General features: G+C 49.4%; 1 protein-coding gene across 1 annotated transcript in view; it reads left to right on the plus strand.

Moving 5' to 3' along the window:
* LOC143962013 (asialoglycoprotein receptor 1-like) overlaps positions 1 to 21,179 on the plus strand; it is a 100,917-nt gene that overhangs the window by 17,093 nt on the left and 62,645 nt on the right. The window contains exon 4 of the mRNA XM_077471354.1: positions 9,320 to 9,358. Within this exon, the coding sequence (XP_077327480.1) occupies positions 9,320 to 9,358 (39 nt within the window). The remainder of the gene's footprint in view (positions 1 to 9,319; positions 9,359 to 21,179) is intronic.

Here is a 21,179-nt window from a genome sequence, read left to right on the forward strand (position 1 = left end):
GTTACTACTACTACTGTTAGGCCCCTTTTACACTGGGCGTTGGGTGCATTGGCGGTAAAGCGCCACTATTTTTACTTTACCGTTGGATTTGCAGAGCTATTCGGCAGCCAGCGGGATGGTCCCCCCCTGCCCGCTAGTGGCCGAGAAAAAGTTAAAAACCACCACAAAGCGCCTCTGCAGAGTTATAGCCGTGCTGCCCCATTTGCACCACCCATTCCATGAAGGAGCTAAACTGTTCGAAGAGAGCGCAGGATATCGAGCAGCCCATTGGTAAACATTGGTCAACGTAAAAGCCGCCATCCCAATAACACTTCAACCACTTCAATACAGGGCACTTAAACACCTTCCTGCCCAGACCAATTTTGAGCTTTCAGCGCTGTTGCATTTTGAATGACAATTGCGCGGTCATGCTACACGGTACCCAAATGAAATTTTTATCACTTTTTTCCCACAAATAGAGCTTTCTTTTGGTGGTATTTGATCACCTCTGCGGTTTTTATTTTTTGCACTACAAATAAAAAAATACCGATTTTTTTTTTAAAAAACATGTTTTTTTTTGTTTCAGTTTCAAAACTTTGTAAATAAGTAAGTTTTCTCCTTCACTGATGGGCACTGATGGGGCTACACTGATGGGCACTGATAAGCCGGCACTGATGGGCACCAATGATGTGGCACCAATGAAGTGACACTGATGAGGCAGCATTGATGGACACTGATATGTGGCACTGATAGGTGGCACTGATGGGCACTGATAGGCGGCACTGATGGGTGGCACTGATGGGCGACACGGATGGGCACTGATAGGTGGCACAAATTGGCACTGATAGCTGGCACAGATTGGCATGGATGGGCGGCACAGATGGGCATGGATAGGCGACACAGATGGGCATCGATAGGCGGCACAGGTGGGCATGTGTGGGCACTGATAGGTGGCACGGATGGGCACTGATAGGCGGCACAGGTGGGCACTGAAAGGCGGCACAGGTGGGCACTCATAGGTGGCATTGTATTGTTATACTGTATTAATGGATGCCAATCAGTGCCAAACAATAATGCATGCCAATCAGTGATGCCCATTGTGGGCACTGATTGGCATCCATTGTGGCACTGACTGGCATCCCTGGTGGTCTAGGGAGGATTACCTTTGCTGGGCATCGCTGGTGGTCTGGTGGCGTCCCTGGTGGTCCAGTGTGGGCATCCTCGGGGGGGCTGTGCTGATAATCGATCAGCACAGACCCCCCTGTCAGAGGAGCAGCCGATCGGCTCTCCTCTACTCGCGTCTGACAGACGCGAGTGAGGAAAAGCCGATCACCGGCTCTTCCTATTTACACTGTGATCAGCCGTGATTGGACACGGCTGATTGCGTGGTAAAGAGTCTCCGTCGGAGACTCTTTACCGAGATCGTAGTTGCCGGGTGTCAGACTGACACCCCGCAACAACGATCGCCGCGATGCGCGCCCTCAGGGGCACGCAGCGGCTCATAATCCTGATCACGTCATATGACGTCCGATCAGGATTATGCAACCACTTTGCCGCCGTCAATTGCCTATAGGGCGGGCGGCAAGTGGTTAAACAGGTGGAAACTTTCCAGGTGAACTGGCAATAGGTGGAAGACTGATTCCACATCCACCTTGGCTAACTATGCCCCCTTCCCTTACCTGTGCACCCAGCGAACAGCTGCATCGAATGACGTGTACGACACAGAGCACGCCTCTGAATCAATGGCATCGTTAGCCGACCCCCTTTGGGAAAGGATAGATGGTGAATGAGCCTAAACTTATTTGGCTCCTTCTTTGGCACTACCCCCAATGGAGATACCACCAAATCACAAATCATCCAACGGAGGGGCAGGGAACGACCCATACATCCTGCCCAATGCGACCTCCTTCCATAGTTTCTCTAAAACCACCTCTGGATGTTGTGAAGCAGACTTCAACTTGGGCGACACTGGGGGAATAACTTCTAATGAACATGGGATCTTAAAACCTACCGTGAAAACCTCTTCCAGTAGCCGAGCCGCCTGTCTGTCCGGATACCTACCAAGGAATGGCAGCATCCCTCCCACCATCACCGGGATCCTCCCTCTTGTTGCTAACTTCTCCAGCACGTCCTTTTCCTTGTTAGAAGCATCTGGTTGCCGGATGGGATCCCCCGCATCCCGAACATTCATGCTTGTCCCAGACCCGAATCTGAACAATTTACTGTATGTTCGTTTTCGGGTTCGGTGTTCAGTAATGTAATGGCACTTTTTAAACAGCTGCAGGGCAGCCAATCAACATTTGTTTAACTCGTGTGCCCTTAGAAGCCATCACAGCTAGGCCTACTAATGGCATGGCTATGATTGGCCAGTGCAGCATGTGACCCAGCCTCTATATAAGCTAGAGGCACACAGCACAGCACGTCACTCTGCTTTAGATAGTGTAGGGAAAGGTTGCTGCTGCTGCTTTGAGGGAGAGAATTAGATAGGAGTCCTGCTTCAGAAATCTAATTACTCAGCCATCTACCTTGATTTGCTTGTGTGGGTGCAGTGCACAATCTTTTTACACTGCCCTGAGCCCAGTGCCAGAGAAAAGATAACTTTTATCCATCTGTTAGTTAGGTTGGCGTCGGCCAGCATTTTATGCAAGCTCAGTGCACCAGCACTGCATATGTTACTGTGAGATACACCCTTTAGATACTGTTGCTTTATTCCGCTATTCTAAAAACACCCATTTAGGGCAAACAAAAATATTTTGCAGTGTTTCCTGCATATCTGTACGTGTGAGATTCACACTTTAGATACTGTTCTTCTATTATGCTATTCAAAAAAATAATAATTTAGGGCAAATTTTATTTTTCTTGAATAGCATTTTCTGCATATATGTGCGTGTGAGATACACACTTTAGATACTGTTTTTCTATTCTGCTATTCCAAAAAATATAATTTAGGGCAAAATAATTTTTTGATTGAATTCTCTGCATATCTGTATGTCTGAGATACACCATTTAGATACTGTTGCTCTATTCTGCAATTCTAAAAACGCCCATTTAGGGCAAAAAAATATATATTTTGCCGTTTTTCCTGCATATCTGTACATGTGAGATACACACTTTAGATACTGTTCTTCTATTCTGCTATTCAAAAAATGCCCATTTAGGGCAAGATCCTAAATTTGAGAAATATGAGGAGAATGTCAAAGAAAGGACGTGGCTTCGGTCGTCGTGCTGCTGGTGGAGCTCCTGTTGCAAGGAGGCGACTTAGTCGATCTGTGCTAGCTATACGTACAAGTGAAATACCTTCCTCAGGTGCGAGTAGGCGACAGAGCCTGCAGCGGTATTTGGTTGGTCCTAATGCGGCTGTACGAATGTTGAGGCTAGGACAAGTACAGGCGATAGTAGATTGGGTTGCTGACAATGCCTCCGGTTCCGTTACATTGTCTCCCACCCAGTCTCCTGCTGAAAGATCAGAGTTGGCACCTGCAGCCGATGTCCATCAGTCTTTCACCTCACCTCCTTGCAAATCAGCCGAGGCCCAAATCATGCAGCAGTCTCTTCTGCTTTTTGATGACTCTCTTAGCAGTGTTTCCCAGGGCCATCCACCTAGCCCTGCCCCAGAAGTGGAAGAGATTGTGTGCACCGATGCCCAACCACTTATGTTTCATGATGAGTACATGGGAGCACCATATCAGCACATCTCGGATGATGACGCAATTGTGCAGACCGACAAGGAGGGCAGGGGTGAAGACTGGGTGGAAGATGATGTGGAGGACGACGAGGTCCTTGACCCCACATGGAATCAACATCATGCAGATGACCAGTGTAGTTCGGAGGAAGAGGCGGTGGTCACACAGAGCCACCAGCACAGCAGAAGAGGAAGCAGGGTGCAAAAGCGGAACGTCTATCCCCTAGAGAGTACGCCTGCTACTGCCCAATGCAGCAAGGGACCGAGCACACCAAAACCAGGTCCAAGGAGTTCCCTAGCGTGGCAGTTCTTCAGACAATGTGCTGATGACAAGACACGAGTGGTTTGCATACCTGAAGCGAGGCATAAACGTTCTCAACCTGAGCACAACCTGCATGACCAGGCATCTAAGTGAAAAGCACAATCTGCAGTGGAATAGACACCTCACAAACCAAGAAGGTTCTCTGACTCCTCCTGCTTCCTCTTCTGCTGCAATCTCTGTCTCTCTTAATCCACCTCTGTAGTGACAGTGGCACCTGCCAACCTGCAAACAGAGGATCTGCCAGCAACACTACCACCTGGGTCACCAACCATCTCCACAATGTCCCATAGAAGTGTTCAGCTCTCTATCTCCCAAACACTGGAGCGGAAGGGGAAGTACCCCCCTACCCACCTGCAATCCCTGGCCCTGAATGCCAGCATTTAAAAATTCCTGGCCTTAGAAATGCTGTAATTCGTTCTGGTGGAGACGCAGAGTTTTAAAAGCCTGATGGCATTGGCTGTCCCACAGTACAAGTGGGGGACAAAATCAGGTGTGCATTGTGCAAAGCCATCTGTGGCAACTGGCAAGGTCCACCTAACTATGGATACGTGGACCAGTAAGCATGGTCGGGGACATTATATCTCCCTAACAGCGAAGTGAAAGCAGGCAGTTTTAAAACTTTCCCGTTTGGGGGAAAAAACCCCACAGCGAGCAGGAGTTGTGGAGGGACATGGAATAACAGACCGATGAGTGGTTGGTGGCAGTGAGCCTCAAACCTGGCCTGGTGGTGTGCGATAATGGGCAAAATCTCGTAGCAGCTCTGGGCCTATCCAGTTTGACACACATCCCTTGCCTGGCGCATGTGCTGAACTTGGTTATCCAGAGGTTTCTTAAAAATGACCCCGATATGCCAGAGCTGCTGCAGAAAGTGTGGGCCATCTGTGCAGACTTTCGGCATTCCCACCCTGCTGCTGCTCGCCTGTCAGCGCTGCAGCGTAACTTCAGCCTTCCCGCTCACTGCCTCATATGTGACATGCCCACAAGGTGGAACTCCACCTTGTACATGCTGGCCAGACTGTGCGAGCAGAAGCAGGAGATAGTGGAGTTTCAGTTTCTCACGCGTGAGTCGCTCTGCGGAACAGCACCACTTCACCACCAATAACTGGGCCTCCGTGCGAGACCTGTGTGCCTTGTTGCGTTGTTTTGAGTACTCAACCAACATGGCCAGTGCCAATGTTGCCATTCTCAGCGTTACTATCCCTATTCTATGCCTCCTTGAAAAAACGCTTGGGGCGATGATGAAAGAGGATGTGGCACAGGAGGAGGAGGAGGAAGAGGGATCATTTCCAAGGCTTTCAGGGCAGTCATTCAAGTGGCTCTGAGGGTGGGTTCCTGCACCAACAAATGCTAGGTACACAATTGTCCAACAAGGGCACAGTTCTGGAGGATGACAAGGTGGAGGATGAGGAGGAGGAGATAGAGGAGGAGGAACCATCTTCACAGCATCTACAATGTACCCCTACCCATTCACCTGTGAATAAATGTAAATAAAACACAACACACAAGGGTTAAAAATAATTTATTGCACAGCTCCGGGGGTCTTATTCCGTCTTGGGGGGTCTTCTCGCCGTACTTCTCCTCTATCTTCTGCTCTTTTACTAGCTCTTTTACTAGCGGAGGAGCCCGGCTTTCGTCATTCGTCGCCGCCACCACCCGGGGGTCTTTTTCCGACTTCGGGGGTCTTGCCCCCTCTTTGGTTCTTCTTGCCGGGCCTCTGCGCCTTCTTCCAGCTCTTTTACAAGCGGTGGCCCAGCCTTCTATCGCCGCCGCTGCTGCCTTCTCTTCTTCTTGTTCTTTTTGTTCTTCTTGAGCTGTTGACTCATCACTGTCTCTGGCCGCAATGACAGGGACGCGGCGTGCGGCGACTTATATAGCGACATCGCCGGGTGATGTCCCCACCCTGAGTGTCTCAATTGCTATTGCAAAGGTTAGCGGAGATAAAGGACAGCCTTGTCTGGTGCCTTTGGCTATATGCATTGGTTTGGAGTAGTGGCCTTGAAGCCTAATATAGGCTTTAGGATTTGATTAAAGAGCTCGGATCAGGCCCATAAACTTGTCGCCAAGGCCCCAACGTTCAAGGATTGTAAAGGTGTATGGCCAGGAGACCGAATCGAAGACCTTTTGAAGGTCCAGTGATAAAAGCATGCCTGATTGTTTTGGACCTCCTGGCCAGTATGGAGACTATGTCTATTGCTCTTCTGATCTGATCAAGGCCCTGTCTGCCTGGGATGAACATATCGGTTAATGAAGGAAGCTAGACGATTTGCAAGGAGTTTGGTAAGGATTTTTAAGTCGCTATTGATGAGGGAGATGGGTCTATAATTACTGACTTCTTCTGGTTTTTTATCCAGTTTCGGTATTACTGCAATGTAGGCTGTGTTTAGGTGAGGATCAAGTGGGATTCCCTGTGTCTTAGCGTTCAAAAATTTTGTCAAATGTGGAGTCAGGGTGTTGGTAAATGTCTTGTAATAGGGGTTAGGGAGACCATCAGGGCCTGGAGCAGAACCTGATTTGAGGTTCTTAATGACTTCTTGTTCCTCTTATGAGAAGGGGGCCTCCAGCATATTATTTTTTATTTTTATGTATTTTATGTTATTTTAAGTTATTTCCCTATCCACATTTGTTTGCAGATCACTTGCCATGCTATTAACAACATTTTGCTGCCATTTGCAGCCCTCTAGCCCTTCCCATTACTTTTATAGAGCAATTTTAGTCCTCAAAAGTTTGGGTCCCCATTGACTTCAATGGGGTTCGGGGTCAAGTTCGGGTCCCAAACTCAAACTTTTTTGCGAAGTTCGGCCAAACCCATCGAACCCGAACATCCAGGTGTCTCCTCAACCCTAGCAGGTACCACCGAACTTGCAGGTCCCTGAATTATACTGCCAGCAAACCCCTTTTTTATTTCCGGCCGGTTGTCCCTGGGCCGAAGGTCCACCACCCCCCCTCTTGAAAAAACTGCCCAGGTGCCCTCGCCATTGTCATCAAATGCATCCACAAGCTGATATCCTTGTGGTTCCATCACAATGCCGGTCGAACAGCCCTCCTCTGCCGAAACTGTTCATTATAGCGCAGCCACGCCGTCCCGCCATACACTCGATACGCCTCTCCTATAGAATCCCGGTAACAGAATAATGGCGAACAATGTTCGGGGTTCTTTTCCCCAATGAGACTAGCCATAATGGCAAACACTTGAAGCCAATTGTTGAGTGTCCTAGGGATAAGTCTGTACCTACGCTTCTCCTCATCTGGTTTTACCCTGTCCAGATTAATCTTCTCCAACTGCAGCAGTGAAAAAAATTCCACGTACCCACCTTTCCACAGCTTCTCCCTCACTTCTTGTTTCAAATGAGCCCCCAACAGACCCTCATAACAGACATAGACCTTACACTTTGCGGCATCTACCAGCCTGGTAATGTCCTGTTAGAATTGTCCCCCGTTGCTCCACTCTTGGTGGCCTCCTGTGAAACCATTGCATCCGGCATCTTACTCATTGTGGACATCGCAGAGAGAAGGATCTCAAATTTTCCGACAACAAAATTCGATCGGACTTTGTCCGATAGTTTGTAGAGAATTCCGATCGGACAAAGTGCCACGCATGCTCAGATCAAACTACGAGACCAAAGCTATTGGCTACTTTATGTGCTTTGGTTTAACCTTTTTTTTGCTTAACTTTTTTATTTTTTGTCATCACATAGGGGACAAAACGTGCCCTGTGTGATGATTTTTAGGTGACAGGTTCTCTTTAATCTTTTAGACCCCAACGTGTCTCCTCTGGGTTCCACTGAATTATTATTATTATTATTATACAGGATTTATATGGCGCATTACAATATAAAAAGGAGACAATATAGTTAAAATACAATGAAAATACAAGAGGGTTGAGAGGGCCCTGCTCAGAAGAGCTTACAATCTAATAGGGTTGGGCAAGTGATACAAAAGGTTGTAAGACCCCCTTCATGCTGGGCAGTTTTTAGGCGTTTTAGCGCTAGAAATAGCCTCTAAAAAATGGTGACTCCCCCCACTCACCAACTTGAAATAACCCGACTGTGTGCACTTGGCACTTGCTGGTGGGAAAGGAGGGAAAACTGCAGTACTGTGGGGTCAGAGACAGCAGGGGGAAGGGGGCACAGATACTAGAACTGATCCCCCTATGACAGACAGGAATGCAGGGACCCCCCCCCCCCAGGAGATGGACGGGAATGCAGCGATCACCCTGATCCCCTCCTCCCCCCGTGGGAGACAGATTGGATGCAGTGATTCCCCCACACCACGGGAGATGGACGGGAATGCATCGCTGATCAGAGGCCTTCTTACCTTAGGAAAGAGGCAGATCAGGCAGACATGGATCCCGGCTGTAGCTCCTCTCTCTGGGGCCATTGCTTCTCCTTCAGGCCGAACAGGAAATTAGTCCCGACTGAGACCCGATTGGCCAGGGAGTCCTAATACTCCTTGACCAATCGAGTCTCAGGAACTGTTTCCTGATTGGTTGGGAGGAGAATCAGGAAGGCAATAGTGAATATTAATTTGCTATTGTCACACAAGTTGGTGGGCTCGGGGCGCAGTGCTCTGCCAATTAGAGCCTCGGGCCTCAGGCCCATTGAAATCCATGCGTCTGGAACCCCGCATGTAGATTAGCGGGGCCAGAGGCATGGATGGGGGGGAGTGGTGCCCATGCACTCCTTATGGACGGGCCTCCACTGCCTGTCAGTGATATTGAAGAACTCGAAGATATGAAGTGTAAGTCTCCATGAATAAATTCTTGACTTATCATAATATACAGGAGCAGTATAATTATTTCAGAAAGGCTCTGTCTTTGAGCTCCAGTTTAATAGACTTTAACTAATTAGTGGCTGACATTTGTGAACACATCCAAGGACTACACAGGCACCAGATAATAATATATAATTACTGTGCCATCTCTGAGCTGGCATCTTAGTCTAAGACATAGCTGGTGACCCTGGATGATGTCTGAACGAAGATGGCTCTGTCCTTCTGAAGCTGAGGGCATTATCGGGGGAAGTTTAGTGTTATCTGTGAGAGGTCATAAATACCTGGAGGGGTTACATTAATTAATAAATTAGTAGAATGGTGCACCTACCATGGAAATATACACAATATACAGTATATATGACCGGTCATCTTCATAATTCCAAAAAGATTAAATGGGATTCAGTGGGGCCTTATAATGACCACTGTGAAATTTAACAATACCCAGACCATGTCTGTGCAATCTAAGGACCGTATCTTTATTTTTATTTTTTTAAACTGTATTTGCTGATGTGAGTTCTCCAACATTGAAGAACCTTATCTGACATTGTTTTCTATTTCCTCTTCAGATAAACATGTTGGTGAGGAAATGTCACAGATGAGGAATGGTGAGTGTACAATGGTCTCAATGGTCATGTCACAATGCATTTCATGGGTTCCATATATTCCACTTCCTCAGGATCTGTGAAACACTTGGAGGGGTCTCAGGGATTATCCCTTTAAAATAAAAAAGGATACTATTCTATTAGCCCTCTTCTATTGTCCCACAATAGTGGGTGATCCTTAGTGAGGACAGAGGCTATATAGCTGCATATCACAACCTTTCACCATCCAATAAACCATCTTGTAGTATATGTGTTACCTGGGTAAGGCAAGGGCACAGCATAAGGGATGAGATCCACCCTGCTACTGCCATCTAGGATCTTGAAGTCATCTAATGTGCCTACAACAAAGGAGGTATCTATTCTAGGGTGGGAAAGCCAACGTTACACTGTGAAACAAGTGATTTTTTTTTATTGCCTCTACATTGTGATTCTGTAAATAGGTCGGGTGTGGCTCTCATGCGCTGTACTTTTACATTTTTTGTGAATGCATTTGTATCATTTTATTAGCTGTTAACTGTATATTATCAGGCACCTATGAAGTTTTGTGTAATGTTCTGTGGGTGTATTGGGGTGTAGATCCGCAGTAATCTGAGACGAGCCACCATTGTTATCATTACAGGTTCTCTTGACTATTGTATAACAGATGTGACTTATTAAACCCACCATTTACCTTCTCCAACTGCTACGCCCCCACTTACTAACCCCAGAAATTGAGACCACACCAATCTGGAGTAAACATGGCCGTAGCAGCCAATTATCTTTATTATCAAAAATATTCAAAAACAATTAACATAAATAACATAAATTAACATAACTAAGTCACTTAGTAAGGCACTTCCTCCATTGCAACTCCTCCCGTTGGTCTGTGCTAGGATAACCCACCAATCACCATCAACCATTATGGCTCTGCGGTACCCAAACTATAATGGACCTCAAGCTGACAAACCAGCTCAGAGGCCAAACACTGATCGCAATGCACCTGATCACCAACTTTAGCTAAACTACCGTTAGCTGTATCACCACCGACGGGTACTATACCACCGATAGGCCCCGAACTCTTCCATCCCTGGGGTAAATCCTTCATCCGCACAGACCAACAACATGCCACAGCACGCAAGGGCAACACCTTACCCTTGCACGCCCTGCCACACCCTCACAGCTCGCTGGATCCCATCCTGAATCCCCAGGGACCATAAATCAGTCCCCACATCATTTAGGTGGACCCCGTCCTTCTTCAAGTAGCGCCATGTATCCACTTCTAATTCAAGGTGCCGTATAGCCAACCCCCCATTCCTGACGACAAAAGCACTAACCTCCTTGTTTACTTTTTTCCTGGCCCTGTTAATATTATCTACCGATCTCGCAAACCTCCATGCTGTCCTGGCCACCATGTCAGACCACACAATGATCATGTGTAGAAAAGCAAGGCGGAGCTGCCAAAAATCAAACTTGATTTCCTTGACTAGATCCAGCATAGTCTTGACACCTAGGTCATTGCCTCCGACGTGCAGCACCAGCACATCCGGAGGCCCGTCCCAGCATGCAAAACGGTGTGCTTCTGACACCGCCCTGCCCCACAGCATGCCTGGCGCCCCCAGCCATCTGATAAGTGCCTCTTGCCTAGAAAAACCAAGTTGCCGACCCTCTGGGCGGGCATCACCCTGTCTAGCCCCAACAAACGTAGGAGTGGCCTACTATCCACATCACGCCCAGCCGGCCGCCTGTAAGAAAGGAAGAGAAGAAAAACATAACCCCAAACATCAATACAGAACATAAGCCAACAAATGGAAATAAGAAACACGTAGCCTCCTACCCCCACAGGCACTTTACGTAACCAATAAATGTGGGCGAACGTACAACTGGAACCGCCTGGATTCCCACCTCCCAATCCGCTTCACCGCCGTCTCATCCAACCCCCACCTGACCACCTCAGTGGCCACCCCTATGCGGAATGAATGTGAGGAAAACTTCTGATCCCCCAAACCCAACGCCATCAAGCACTGCTTAAAAATCGCTGTAAACTGGAATCTAAAGAGAAATCATCCATCCTGATATACCAAGAACGGCCCCCTTACCGCCGGGCGTACCGCCAAAAATTTTTGCACCAACCCAATAGGGCACAAAGGCGAACCTGGCAAGGCAAACACCTGCACCGTCTTACCCTTTCCCCTGCTGATCTGTTTTTGAGCGGCATACCAGGATAGACAACCTATCACCCTCACACGCCACCTCGTCCCAGCCCAAACCTCCCTGCCGGCTCTGCGATGGACTAACCAGTTCGCTCACCCGCAAAACCCCAAAAAATGCCAAAGCTGCTCTGAACAAGGCCACCTCGTATGGCGATGAACATGTACCCTCTAATTGCACCAATAACCTGCCCAACAGCTAGAACGAAACCGGGTGCCTGGAATCCCTCCTGACGTGAGAACGCCTGTAACCCTTCATGGTCTGTCTGACCCAAAAATCCTTTGTCGCGTCCAGCAAACCTCTAAACTTGAACCAGAACGCCAGCCCTGCTAACTTTTTATTAAGCCCGGACACAGACACCCCAGCTTCGAAGTTCCTGGAAACAAAATAGATAATCAATAAACTCATTTCCCATTCCTCCTGACCCTCTGTGACCTGCTGCATGAAGGCACCCCATTCCTCCCACACCTTGCTGTATGCTGACTATGTCGCCTTGCTCACCGACCGTCGTATCCAGCCCGCTACTCATTCAAGACAATCCTCCACAGCCATTCCGGACAAGGGACCCCTTGCTGCTCTGCCCCCGGTGCCAACTCTCGAAACCTGTCCCACTGGAAGCGAGACAAAGCATCAGCGAAGACGTTATCTACGCCCGGAAAATGAACATCATAAATAAAAACATTTAACTGTAAGCAGTGCAGTACGAGGTGCCTGAGCAACTTGACCACCGGCGTTGACGCCGCTGACACCTTGTTGATCACTTGCACCACCCCCAAGTTGTCCCCATGAAAACGCACCTTCAAATTCCGGAAAGCCTCGCCCCACAGTTCGACAGCCAAGACCACTGGAAACAGTTCCAACAGCAACATGTTTTTAACCAGGCCCGCTGCTTTCCACGAATCCGGCTCCATTTGCCCTGAAAAAAGGCACCGAAACCCAATGCCCCCGCTGCATCCGTGTACAGCTCCAGGTCAAAGTTTCTGACAGGGCCCGACATCCACAACGCCCTGCCGTTGAAGTTAGCCAGGAACGCGTGCCATGTCACCAGATCATAGTGCTTGGGCGAGGTGGCCCCAGCGTTACTGGCCGACAGCCGTCGACAGAACACCCTCCCCATCGGCAGAATGCGACACGCAAAGTTCAATTTACCCAGCAGCAATAGTAATGGCCTAAGATGAACCTTGCGTAATCCCATCATCCCACAAATCTCCGCTTGGAGCACCCTCAACTTCTCCGGCAGCCTACATTCCATCCTCTCGGAATCCAACACGATGCCCAAGAAGCTCAACATCGTCTGCGGGCCCTCCGTCTTGTCCGGTGCCAATGGGACTCCAAGCTTCTCCGCAACATGTTCCAATGTAGCCAACAGTATCGCGCACAACTCCAAAGCAGGCGGGCCCACGCAGAGGAAGTCGTCCAAATAATGTATTATCGAATTCAGTCCAGCGACATCCCACAGTACCCACTCAAGGAATGAACTGAATCTTTCAAACAGCGCACACGATATGGAACACCCCATGGGCAGGCATCTATCGACGTAGAATTCCTCCTGCCAATGACAACCCAGCAGTCGGAAGCTGTCCAGATGGACCAGGAGCAAACGGAAAGCCGATTCAATATTGGTCTTCGCCATCAATGCTCCCTTCCCATACTTCCTGACCCAAAAAACAGCCGCGTCAAAGGATGTATAAGACACCGCCCAGATCTCCGGGTCAATAGCATCATTCAACGATCCCCCTTTTGGATACGAGAGATGATGAATTAGACAAAATTTGTTAGGTTCTTTCTTGGGCACCACACCCAAGGGCGACACCACCAAATTCGGAATGGGCGCGGTCGTGAAGGGGCCACTCATGCGCCCCAATGACACCTCCTTCCCCAGTTTTGTAGATACCACCCCGGCGTGTAATAACGCCGAACGCAGATTGGGTGCCCCCGCGGGCGTTTTTTCTGCCCCTTGGTCAGGCACCGCAGCCACCGTGCTGGCAGGTGCCGCCGGCTCCGCAGCCACCACCGATTGACCCCCGACCCACCCCGCCCCCACGTCACCCCCAACCCCCGAGCCCGGGGCCACCCATGCCACCGCCGAAGCCTGTTCCCCACCCATACCCGGCTCGAATCGATGGACCAGCTCCTTTAAACCCACCAGAAAACCCTTTAACCCCACATCCGCCACAGCCTGCCATCCCACAGCAGGGGACAACTACCGTCCATCCACCCCAGGAGTGCCACTTGCTGAACGTCCCCTGAGCCCAGCGGCCATCTTCCTGGGCGCCATCTTTGCAAGCCCCGCCCCCGCCATCTCAAGGCCAAGAGCTGGGGCCCCCCTCACAGTCTTGGGCCTCCTGCCTATGCCAGCATCCAGCCTAGAACTGCCAGCACCACCCCCCATCCGACCAGGGCCAGTGCCACTTCTTACGCTGCCTCCTCCCGCCGCACGCTTCGCGGGCAGGCCTGAGTGAGCCCTGCCATCTCTGCACATTAACTCTGCTCCTCCCCTCTCAGTCTCAGCCAAGCACCACCCACTCACCCCTGTCTCCAGTCGCCAGTTAACCATGTCATGCCCGCCCTCCGCCTATGTTCTCTTTCTTTTTTGCTCCAGGCTTTCTTTCCAGTGAAGTGCAGAGCATTCGGGGAGCTGTGAGGAACCTAGAAAAAGTCCAGACAGCAAGCAGTAAGATTATCTTATTCCAATCACTGGAACACTTACCCATCAAACCACCTTTCACCACAGTGTACAAACGGGATGTAGATATCACACAGCCTCTCTCTGTTTGTTTGTAGAATGATGTATCCAGATATCAAACAAATTAGGTGAATTTTAATAACAAAAAAACTGACATTACAGGTCCATGACACGATGAGTCCTCTTCTGTCCTCTGCAGTGGGTGGTTTGTGAGTCCTGACATCATGGCTCTGTGATATTATAGTTCCTCTTCTGTCATCAGAAGTGGTGGGGTCCTGACCTCATGGGTCCTCTTCTGTTCTCAGAAGTAGGTGGGTCCTAATGTCACAGACCCATGACTTGATGGATCCAATTCAATCCTCAGCAGTGGGTGGGTCCTGACATCATGGTTCCTATTCTGTCCTCAGCAGTGGGTGGGTTCATTACATGGTGGGTAGGGATGAGCCGAACACCCCCGGTTCGGTTCGCACCAGAACTTTCGAACGGACCCAAATTTCGTACGAACTTTAGAGCCCCATTGAAGTCTATGGGACTCTAACATTCGAAATTAAAAGTGCTAATTTTAATGACTAATATGCAAGATACTGTCCTAAAAAGGGTTTGGGGACCAAAGGGGACATGGATCAATGCCTAAAATGTTTTTAAAAATGACCGTTTTGGCGGGAGCACTGATTTTAATGACGATTAAAGTGAAAAAAAAGTGAAATATTCCTTTAAATATCGTGCCTGGGGGGATGTCTATAGTATGGCTGTGAAGTGCCACGTGTTTCCCATGTTTAGAACAGTCCCTGCACAAAATGACATTTAACGGAAATAACATAATTTAAAACTGCTTGCGGTTTTAATGTTATATCTGGTTCTGGCAATATGGATGAAAATCACTGAGAAAAATGGCATGGGTAGCCCCCCCTGCCCATTACCAGCCCCTTTGGGTCTTGTACGGATATTAAGGGGAACCCCGTACCCAGGCCCTATATACTCAGGACAGCAGTATACAGGCGGTGCAAACAAGACAGGGACTGTGTAGGTTTGTTGTGTTAAGTAGAATCTGTTTGTAATTTTCAACTGGTACATTTTTAAAGTGTAGCAGTAAAAAAAAATCTATTTTTAAGCTTTTTGGAAAACATAGGGAAGGGTTATCACCCTGTATAATTTGTTTTGCCATCCGTCTTTTTTCATCTCACTTGCTGTTGTCTCCTTCCATTTGCAAGTAGGAGACGTTTGTAAATTGGATGTTTGAAAGTAGGGGCCTACTCTATATGCTCTGCAGAAATGGCGGAACCAGGTGTTGGTGTTGCCACAACATTGTAAGCCCTCAAAGTGACTCTTGGTGGGCACTGGAGCGCCCTACTATCAACAATTATATCAAGAATTATAATTACATGCCATTGTTGAACAGTGGTAGAAAAATTGGGCCTTTGGCGGTTGTGGTGCTGGTGCTGGTGCCACAACACTATAAATCCTCACAGTTACTCTGGGTGGGCACAGGAACGGGCCCTGCTGTGAAATATTATATCAAGAATTGTAATTATATGCCCCTGTTAAACAGGGGCTGAAAAATTGGGCCTTAGGCACTGGTGCTGGTGCCACGACACTGCAACCTCTCCTATATACTCTAGTTGTAGTGCAGAAATGAGCCCGACTGCAAAGCATTGCATCAAAAATTGTAATTAAACGCCCCTGTTAAACAGGGGCTGAAAAATTGGGCCTTAGGCACTGGTGCTGGTGCCATGACACTGAAACCTCTCCCATATACTCTAGTTGTGGTGCAGGAATGAGCCCTGCTACAAAGCATTGCATCAAAAATTGTAATTAAACGCCCCTGTTAAACAAGGGCTGAAAAATTCGGCCTTAGGCACTGGTGCTGGTGCCACGACATTGCAACCTCTCCCATATACTCTAGTTGTAGTGTAGGAATGAGCCCGGCTGCAAAGCATTGCATCAAAAATTGTAATTAAACGGCCCTGTTAAACAGGGGCTGAAAAATTGGGCTGGTGGCATCACCCAGAACCAAAAATGTTCTTCCAACATATCAGCGGAGGAGGAAGAGGATAGACAATCAACATAACAGGACGGTCACTCAGCATCAGCATAGGCAGTCTTGAAGGGATGTGATATTTAAAAAAAAAAATATTTGGTTACATCAGCTTCAGGTGCTTGGTAGATGTGGGTGATCCAAGACTGATTCATCTTGATGAAGGTCAGTCGATCAACTGAGTCGGTGGACAGGCACACCCTGTGATCGGTAACAAAGCCACCAGCAGCACTGAAGGTGCGTTCCAAAAGAACGCTAGATGCAGGACAGGCCAGTAGCTCAATTGCATACTGTGCAAGCTCTGGCCAGTGATCCATCCTCAAGACCCAGTAAGCCAGAGGATTTTCGGTGGGAAAGGTGTACAAGTCTGACCTTGCCCCTAGGTATTCCTGCACCATGTAAATCAGACGTTGGCGATGGTTGCTGGAACTGATCATACCTTGCGGACTAAAAAATTGTCTGAACGCATTGGTCAGACGGCCACCTTCTCCACCGCTCCTTCTGACCGATGCCTCAGCAACACATTGTCCAGGACCAGGAGTTTGTAACCTCCCAGTCTCTGGGAACACGTTGCACAGACCTTTCTGCAAAGCCTCCCGGAGATGTCTCATCCTCTGCTCCCTCTGCGATGGCAAGATAAGGTCGGCAACCTGACCCTTGTACCGTGGATCAAGGAGAGTGGCCAGCCAGTAATGGTCCCTGTCCTTGATCCGAAGAATACGAGGATCCTTCCGCAGGCTTTGCAGGATCAAGGAGGCCATGCAGCATAGGTTAGCTGAGGCATTCGGTCCGGAGTCCTCTAGGTCACTAAGGACAACATGATCCGCAGCTACCTCCTCCCAGCTATGTACAAGTCCACGGTTTTCTTGGGACTGTAAATCATCCCTACAAGACTGCTGCTGCTGCTGCTGCTGATGCTGAGTGCCAGCCTCCACCTCCATGCTGACACAATCATCCTCCTCCATCTCCTCATCCTCTTCCTGTGTGATGGGTGGCACAGCAGGAACACTGTCTGGATAAAGGGGGCCTTGAGAGGCAAGGAAGTCCTCCTCTTCCTGCCTCTGTTCTGCCTCAAGTGCACTGTCCATTATTCCACGCAGCGTATGCTCCAAGAGGTGGACAAGAGGTACAGTGTCACTGATGCATGCACTATCACTGCTCACCAACCTTGTGGCCTCCTCAAACGGTGAGAGGACAGTGCATGCATCCCTGATCATGCCCCACTGGCGTGGTGAGAAAAAAACAAGCTCCCCTGACCCTGTCCTGGTGCCGTAGTCACACAGGTACTCATTGATGGCCCTCTGCTGCGTGTGCAGCCGCTGCAGCATGGCCAACGTTGAGTTCCACCTGGTGGGCATGTCACATATAAGGAGGTTCTTGGGCAGGTTAAACTCCTTTTGGAGCTCAGCCAGCCAAGCACAGGCATTAAATGATCGGCGGAAATGCACACAGACTTTCCTGGCCTGCTTCAGGACATCCTGTAAGCCCGGGTACCTTCCCAAGAACTGCTGCACCACCAGGTTAAGGACATGAGCCACACAGGACACGGACAGGGCGGAGAGGAGGTTGGTGCCATTGTCGCAAACCACCATTCCTGGCTTAAGCTGGCGTGGCGTCAACCACCTCTCGGCCTGCCCCTGCAGAGCTGACAAAGCTGCCCCAGTGTGGCTCCTGTTCCCCAAACAAACCATCGCAAGCACGGCATGGCATCGTTTTGCCTGCGTACTTGCGTAGCCCCTGGAACACCTATGGAGCACCGCTGGTTCTGAGGACAGAGCACTGGAAGAGGCCATGGAGGAAGAAGAAGAGGAGGGGGTGGAGGAGAGAGGGGTGTCACAACCAATAGTAGCATTTTGGAGGCGTGGTGGTGGAGCAACCTCCAACACTACTGCACCTTGTCCTGCATCCTTCCCAGCTGCCAGAAGAGTGACCCAATGGGCCGTGAAAGACAGGTAATGTCCCTGTCCATGCCTGCTGGACCATGAGTCAGCGGTAATATGCACCTTACCACTGAGCGCCCTGTCCAGCGAGGCAAGGACATTGCCTTCCACATGCCGGTAGAGAGCCCGAATCGCCTTCCATAAGAAAAAGTGGCGTTTGGGGACCTGCCACTGAGGAACCGCACATTGTACAAACTCACAGAAGGGGGCCGAGTCTACCAACTGAAAAGGCAACAGTTAAAGTGCTAGCAATTTAGCCAAGCTAGCATTCAACCGCTGGGCATGTGGATGGCTGAGAGTGAACTTCTTTCGACGGTCCAGCAGCTGGGGCAGGGACATTTGCCTGCTATAATCGGACGTGGGTGTACTGCTAGCAGAGTGCCCGGAAGCATTTGGCTGTGACACACCTAATTCTACACCTTCATTCCTCTCAGAGCAGGTTTCAGAGAGGACTGAAGGTCTAGTGGGGTTGGAGATCCCAGCTGATGAGGAGCAAGGAGAGGTCCGCTTTGTTCTTTGGTGTGGGTCTTTGAGGTACGCTTGCCAACGAGCTGCATGGCAGGTCAACATATGTCTGGTCAAGCATGTGGTGCCCAAGCGGCTGATGTTTTGGCCACGCGAGATACGCTTGAGACATATGTTGCAAATAGCAGCGGTGCGATCTGATGCACTCGTCTCAAAAAAGGCCCACACCAAAGAACTTTTAGAATAATGCGCAGAGGCAGCGCCCTGCACAGGCGGAGCTCTGCGGTGTGATTCAGTCGGTGTGCTGCCCCTAAGATGGCCCCCGGAGGGCATCCTGCCTCGTTGGACACGTGCCTCCTCCTCCTCCTCCTCTCTCCTACCAGGCACCCACGTGGAGTCAGTGCCCTCATCATCCCCTCCCTCTTCATCGCTGGAGCAAACTTTGCAGTATGCTGCAGCTTGTGGAACATGACTACCAGATTGCTGTCCTTCTTGAGCATCCCCTCTCTCTGCATTCACGCTACTGCCTTCCTCTAGCTGAGTATCATCATCAGAGCCTACAAAACACTGGGCATCCTCCTGGAGCATGTACCCAACACTGTGCTCAAAGAGTTCAGGAGACTCCTCAGGAGGATGTGGTGGGTCTAGGGAAGGAGTCACTGATGATGACATTGAGAGGAGGGAAGACGATGCTTTGGCAGCTGCTTTGCTAGTACCCTGAGCCTGGATGAGAGAGGATGAGGAGGATGAAGAGGGCTTGGTCATCCACTCTACCAAGTCTTCAGCATGTTGCGGCTCAACATGTCCAGCTGCCGAAAAGAAGGACAAGCGTGTCCCATGGCCACGTGCTGATGATAAAGATGCACTGCGTCCACGACCAGCACTGTTGTCTCTAGACACAGAGCCTGCTTGCCCTCTTTTATCGGCTCGCGCTTGTCTGCCTCTCCTTGCTGGCCTTCCGGACATGGTAATGGCCTGAAGGGAGATGGGAAAACCAGCAATTGGGTAGTGTATATTGTGTTGGAGGCACACACAACATCCACTCCTGCAGATGGCAGATGGCTCAATTAGAGAAGAGCTATGTAGGTGGATATAACGGTGTATTCTGCGGTCAGGGCACGCAGACAGCACGCACAATCTCCTACAACTGACTGCAAGCTCTATTTAAAAAGAGCAAGATAGCTAGCTATATAGGTGGATATAACGGTGTATTCTGCGGTCAGGGCACGCAGACAGCACGCACAATCTTCTACAGCTGACTGCAAGCTCTATTTAAAAAGAGCAATATAGCTAGCTATATAGGTGGATATAGCGGTGTATTCTGCGGTCAGGGCACGCAGACAGCATGCACAATCTCCTACAACTGACTGCAAGCTCTATTTAAAGTGGGGTACCCCCTAAAAAAAAAAAATTAAAAGTCAGCAGCTACAAATACTGCAGCTGCTGGCTTTTAATAATCGGACACTTACCTGTCCCGGGTTCCAGCGATGCGGGGGAACGAAGCCCCCCCCTCGCTCCCCACTCCGCTCGCGGCGCCGTCATGCATACTGTGGGCACCCGGCTGTGGCTTCACAGCCGGGCACCCCCTGCGCATGCACGAGCGGCGCAGGGCGCCGTGATACGCCGTACAGTCACCTGGGACACGTGACAGGTCCCAGGTGAATGTGCGGCGCGAGGGGAAGTGATGTCACCAGCCCGGGCAATGAAGAAGGCAGACTACGAGGGACCCCCTAGCAACCGGTATTTAGAGGTGAGTAAAAAATTTTTTTTTTGCCAATTATTTTTTTTTTTTTTTTTTTAAGAATTTTAAGTAGTTTTATTTTTTGGGGGGCAACTCCACTTTAAAAAGAGCAATATAGCTAGCTATATAGGTTGATATAGCGGTGTATTCTGCAGTCAGGGCACGCAGACAGCACGCACAATCTCCTACAGCTGACTGCAAGCTCTATTTAAAAAGAGCAAGATAGATAGCTATATAGTTGGATATAACGGTGTATTCTGCGGTCAGGGCACACAGACAGCACGCACAATCTCCTACAGCTGACTGCAAGCTCTATTTAAAAAGAGCAAGATAGCTAGCTGTATAGGTTGATAGAGTGGTGTATTCTGTGGTCAGGGCACGCAGACAGCACGCACAATCTCCTACAGCTGACTGCAAGCTCTATTTAAAAAGAGCAAGATAGATAGCTATATAGGTTGATATAGCGGTGTATTCTGCGGTCAGGGCACCCAGACAGCACGCACAATCTCCTACAGTTGACTGCAAGCTCTATTTAAAAAGAGCAAGATAAATAGCTATATAGGTGGATATAACGGTGTATTCTGCGCTCAGGGCATGCAGACAGCACGCACAATCTCCTACAGCTGACTGCAAGCTCTATTTAAAAAGAGCAAGATAGCTAGCTATATAGGTGGATATAGCGGTGTATTCTGCGGTTAGGGCACGGAGACAGCACGCACAATCTCCTACAGCTGACTGCAAGCTCTATTTAAAAAGAGCAAGATAGCTAG

Source organism: Lithobates pipiens, unplaced genomic scaffold (genome assembly GCF_037356315.1).
Source record: "Lithobates pipiens isolate NorthernLeopardFrog02 unplaced genomic scaffold, aLitPip1_a1.2 Scaffold_8, whole genome shotgun sequence".
In the NCBI taxonomy this organism is placed as follows: Eukaryota; Metazoa; Chordata; class Amphibia; order Anura; family Ranidae; genus Lithobates; species Lithobates pipiens.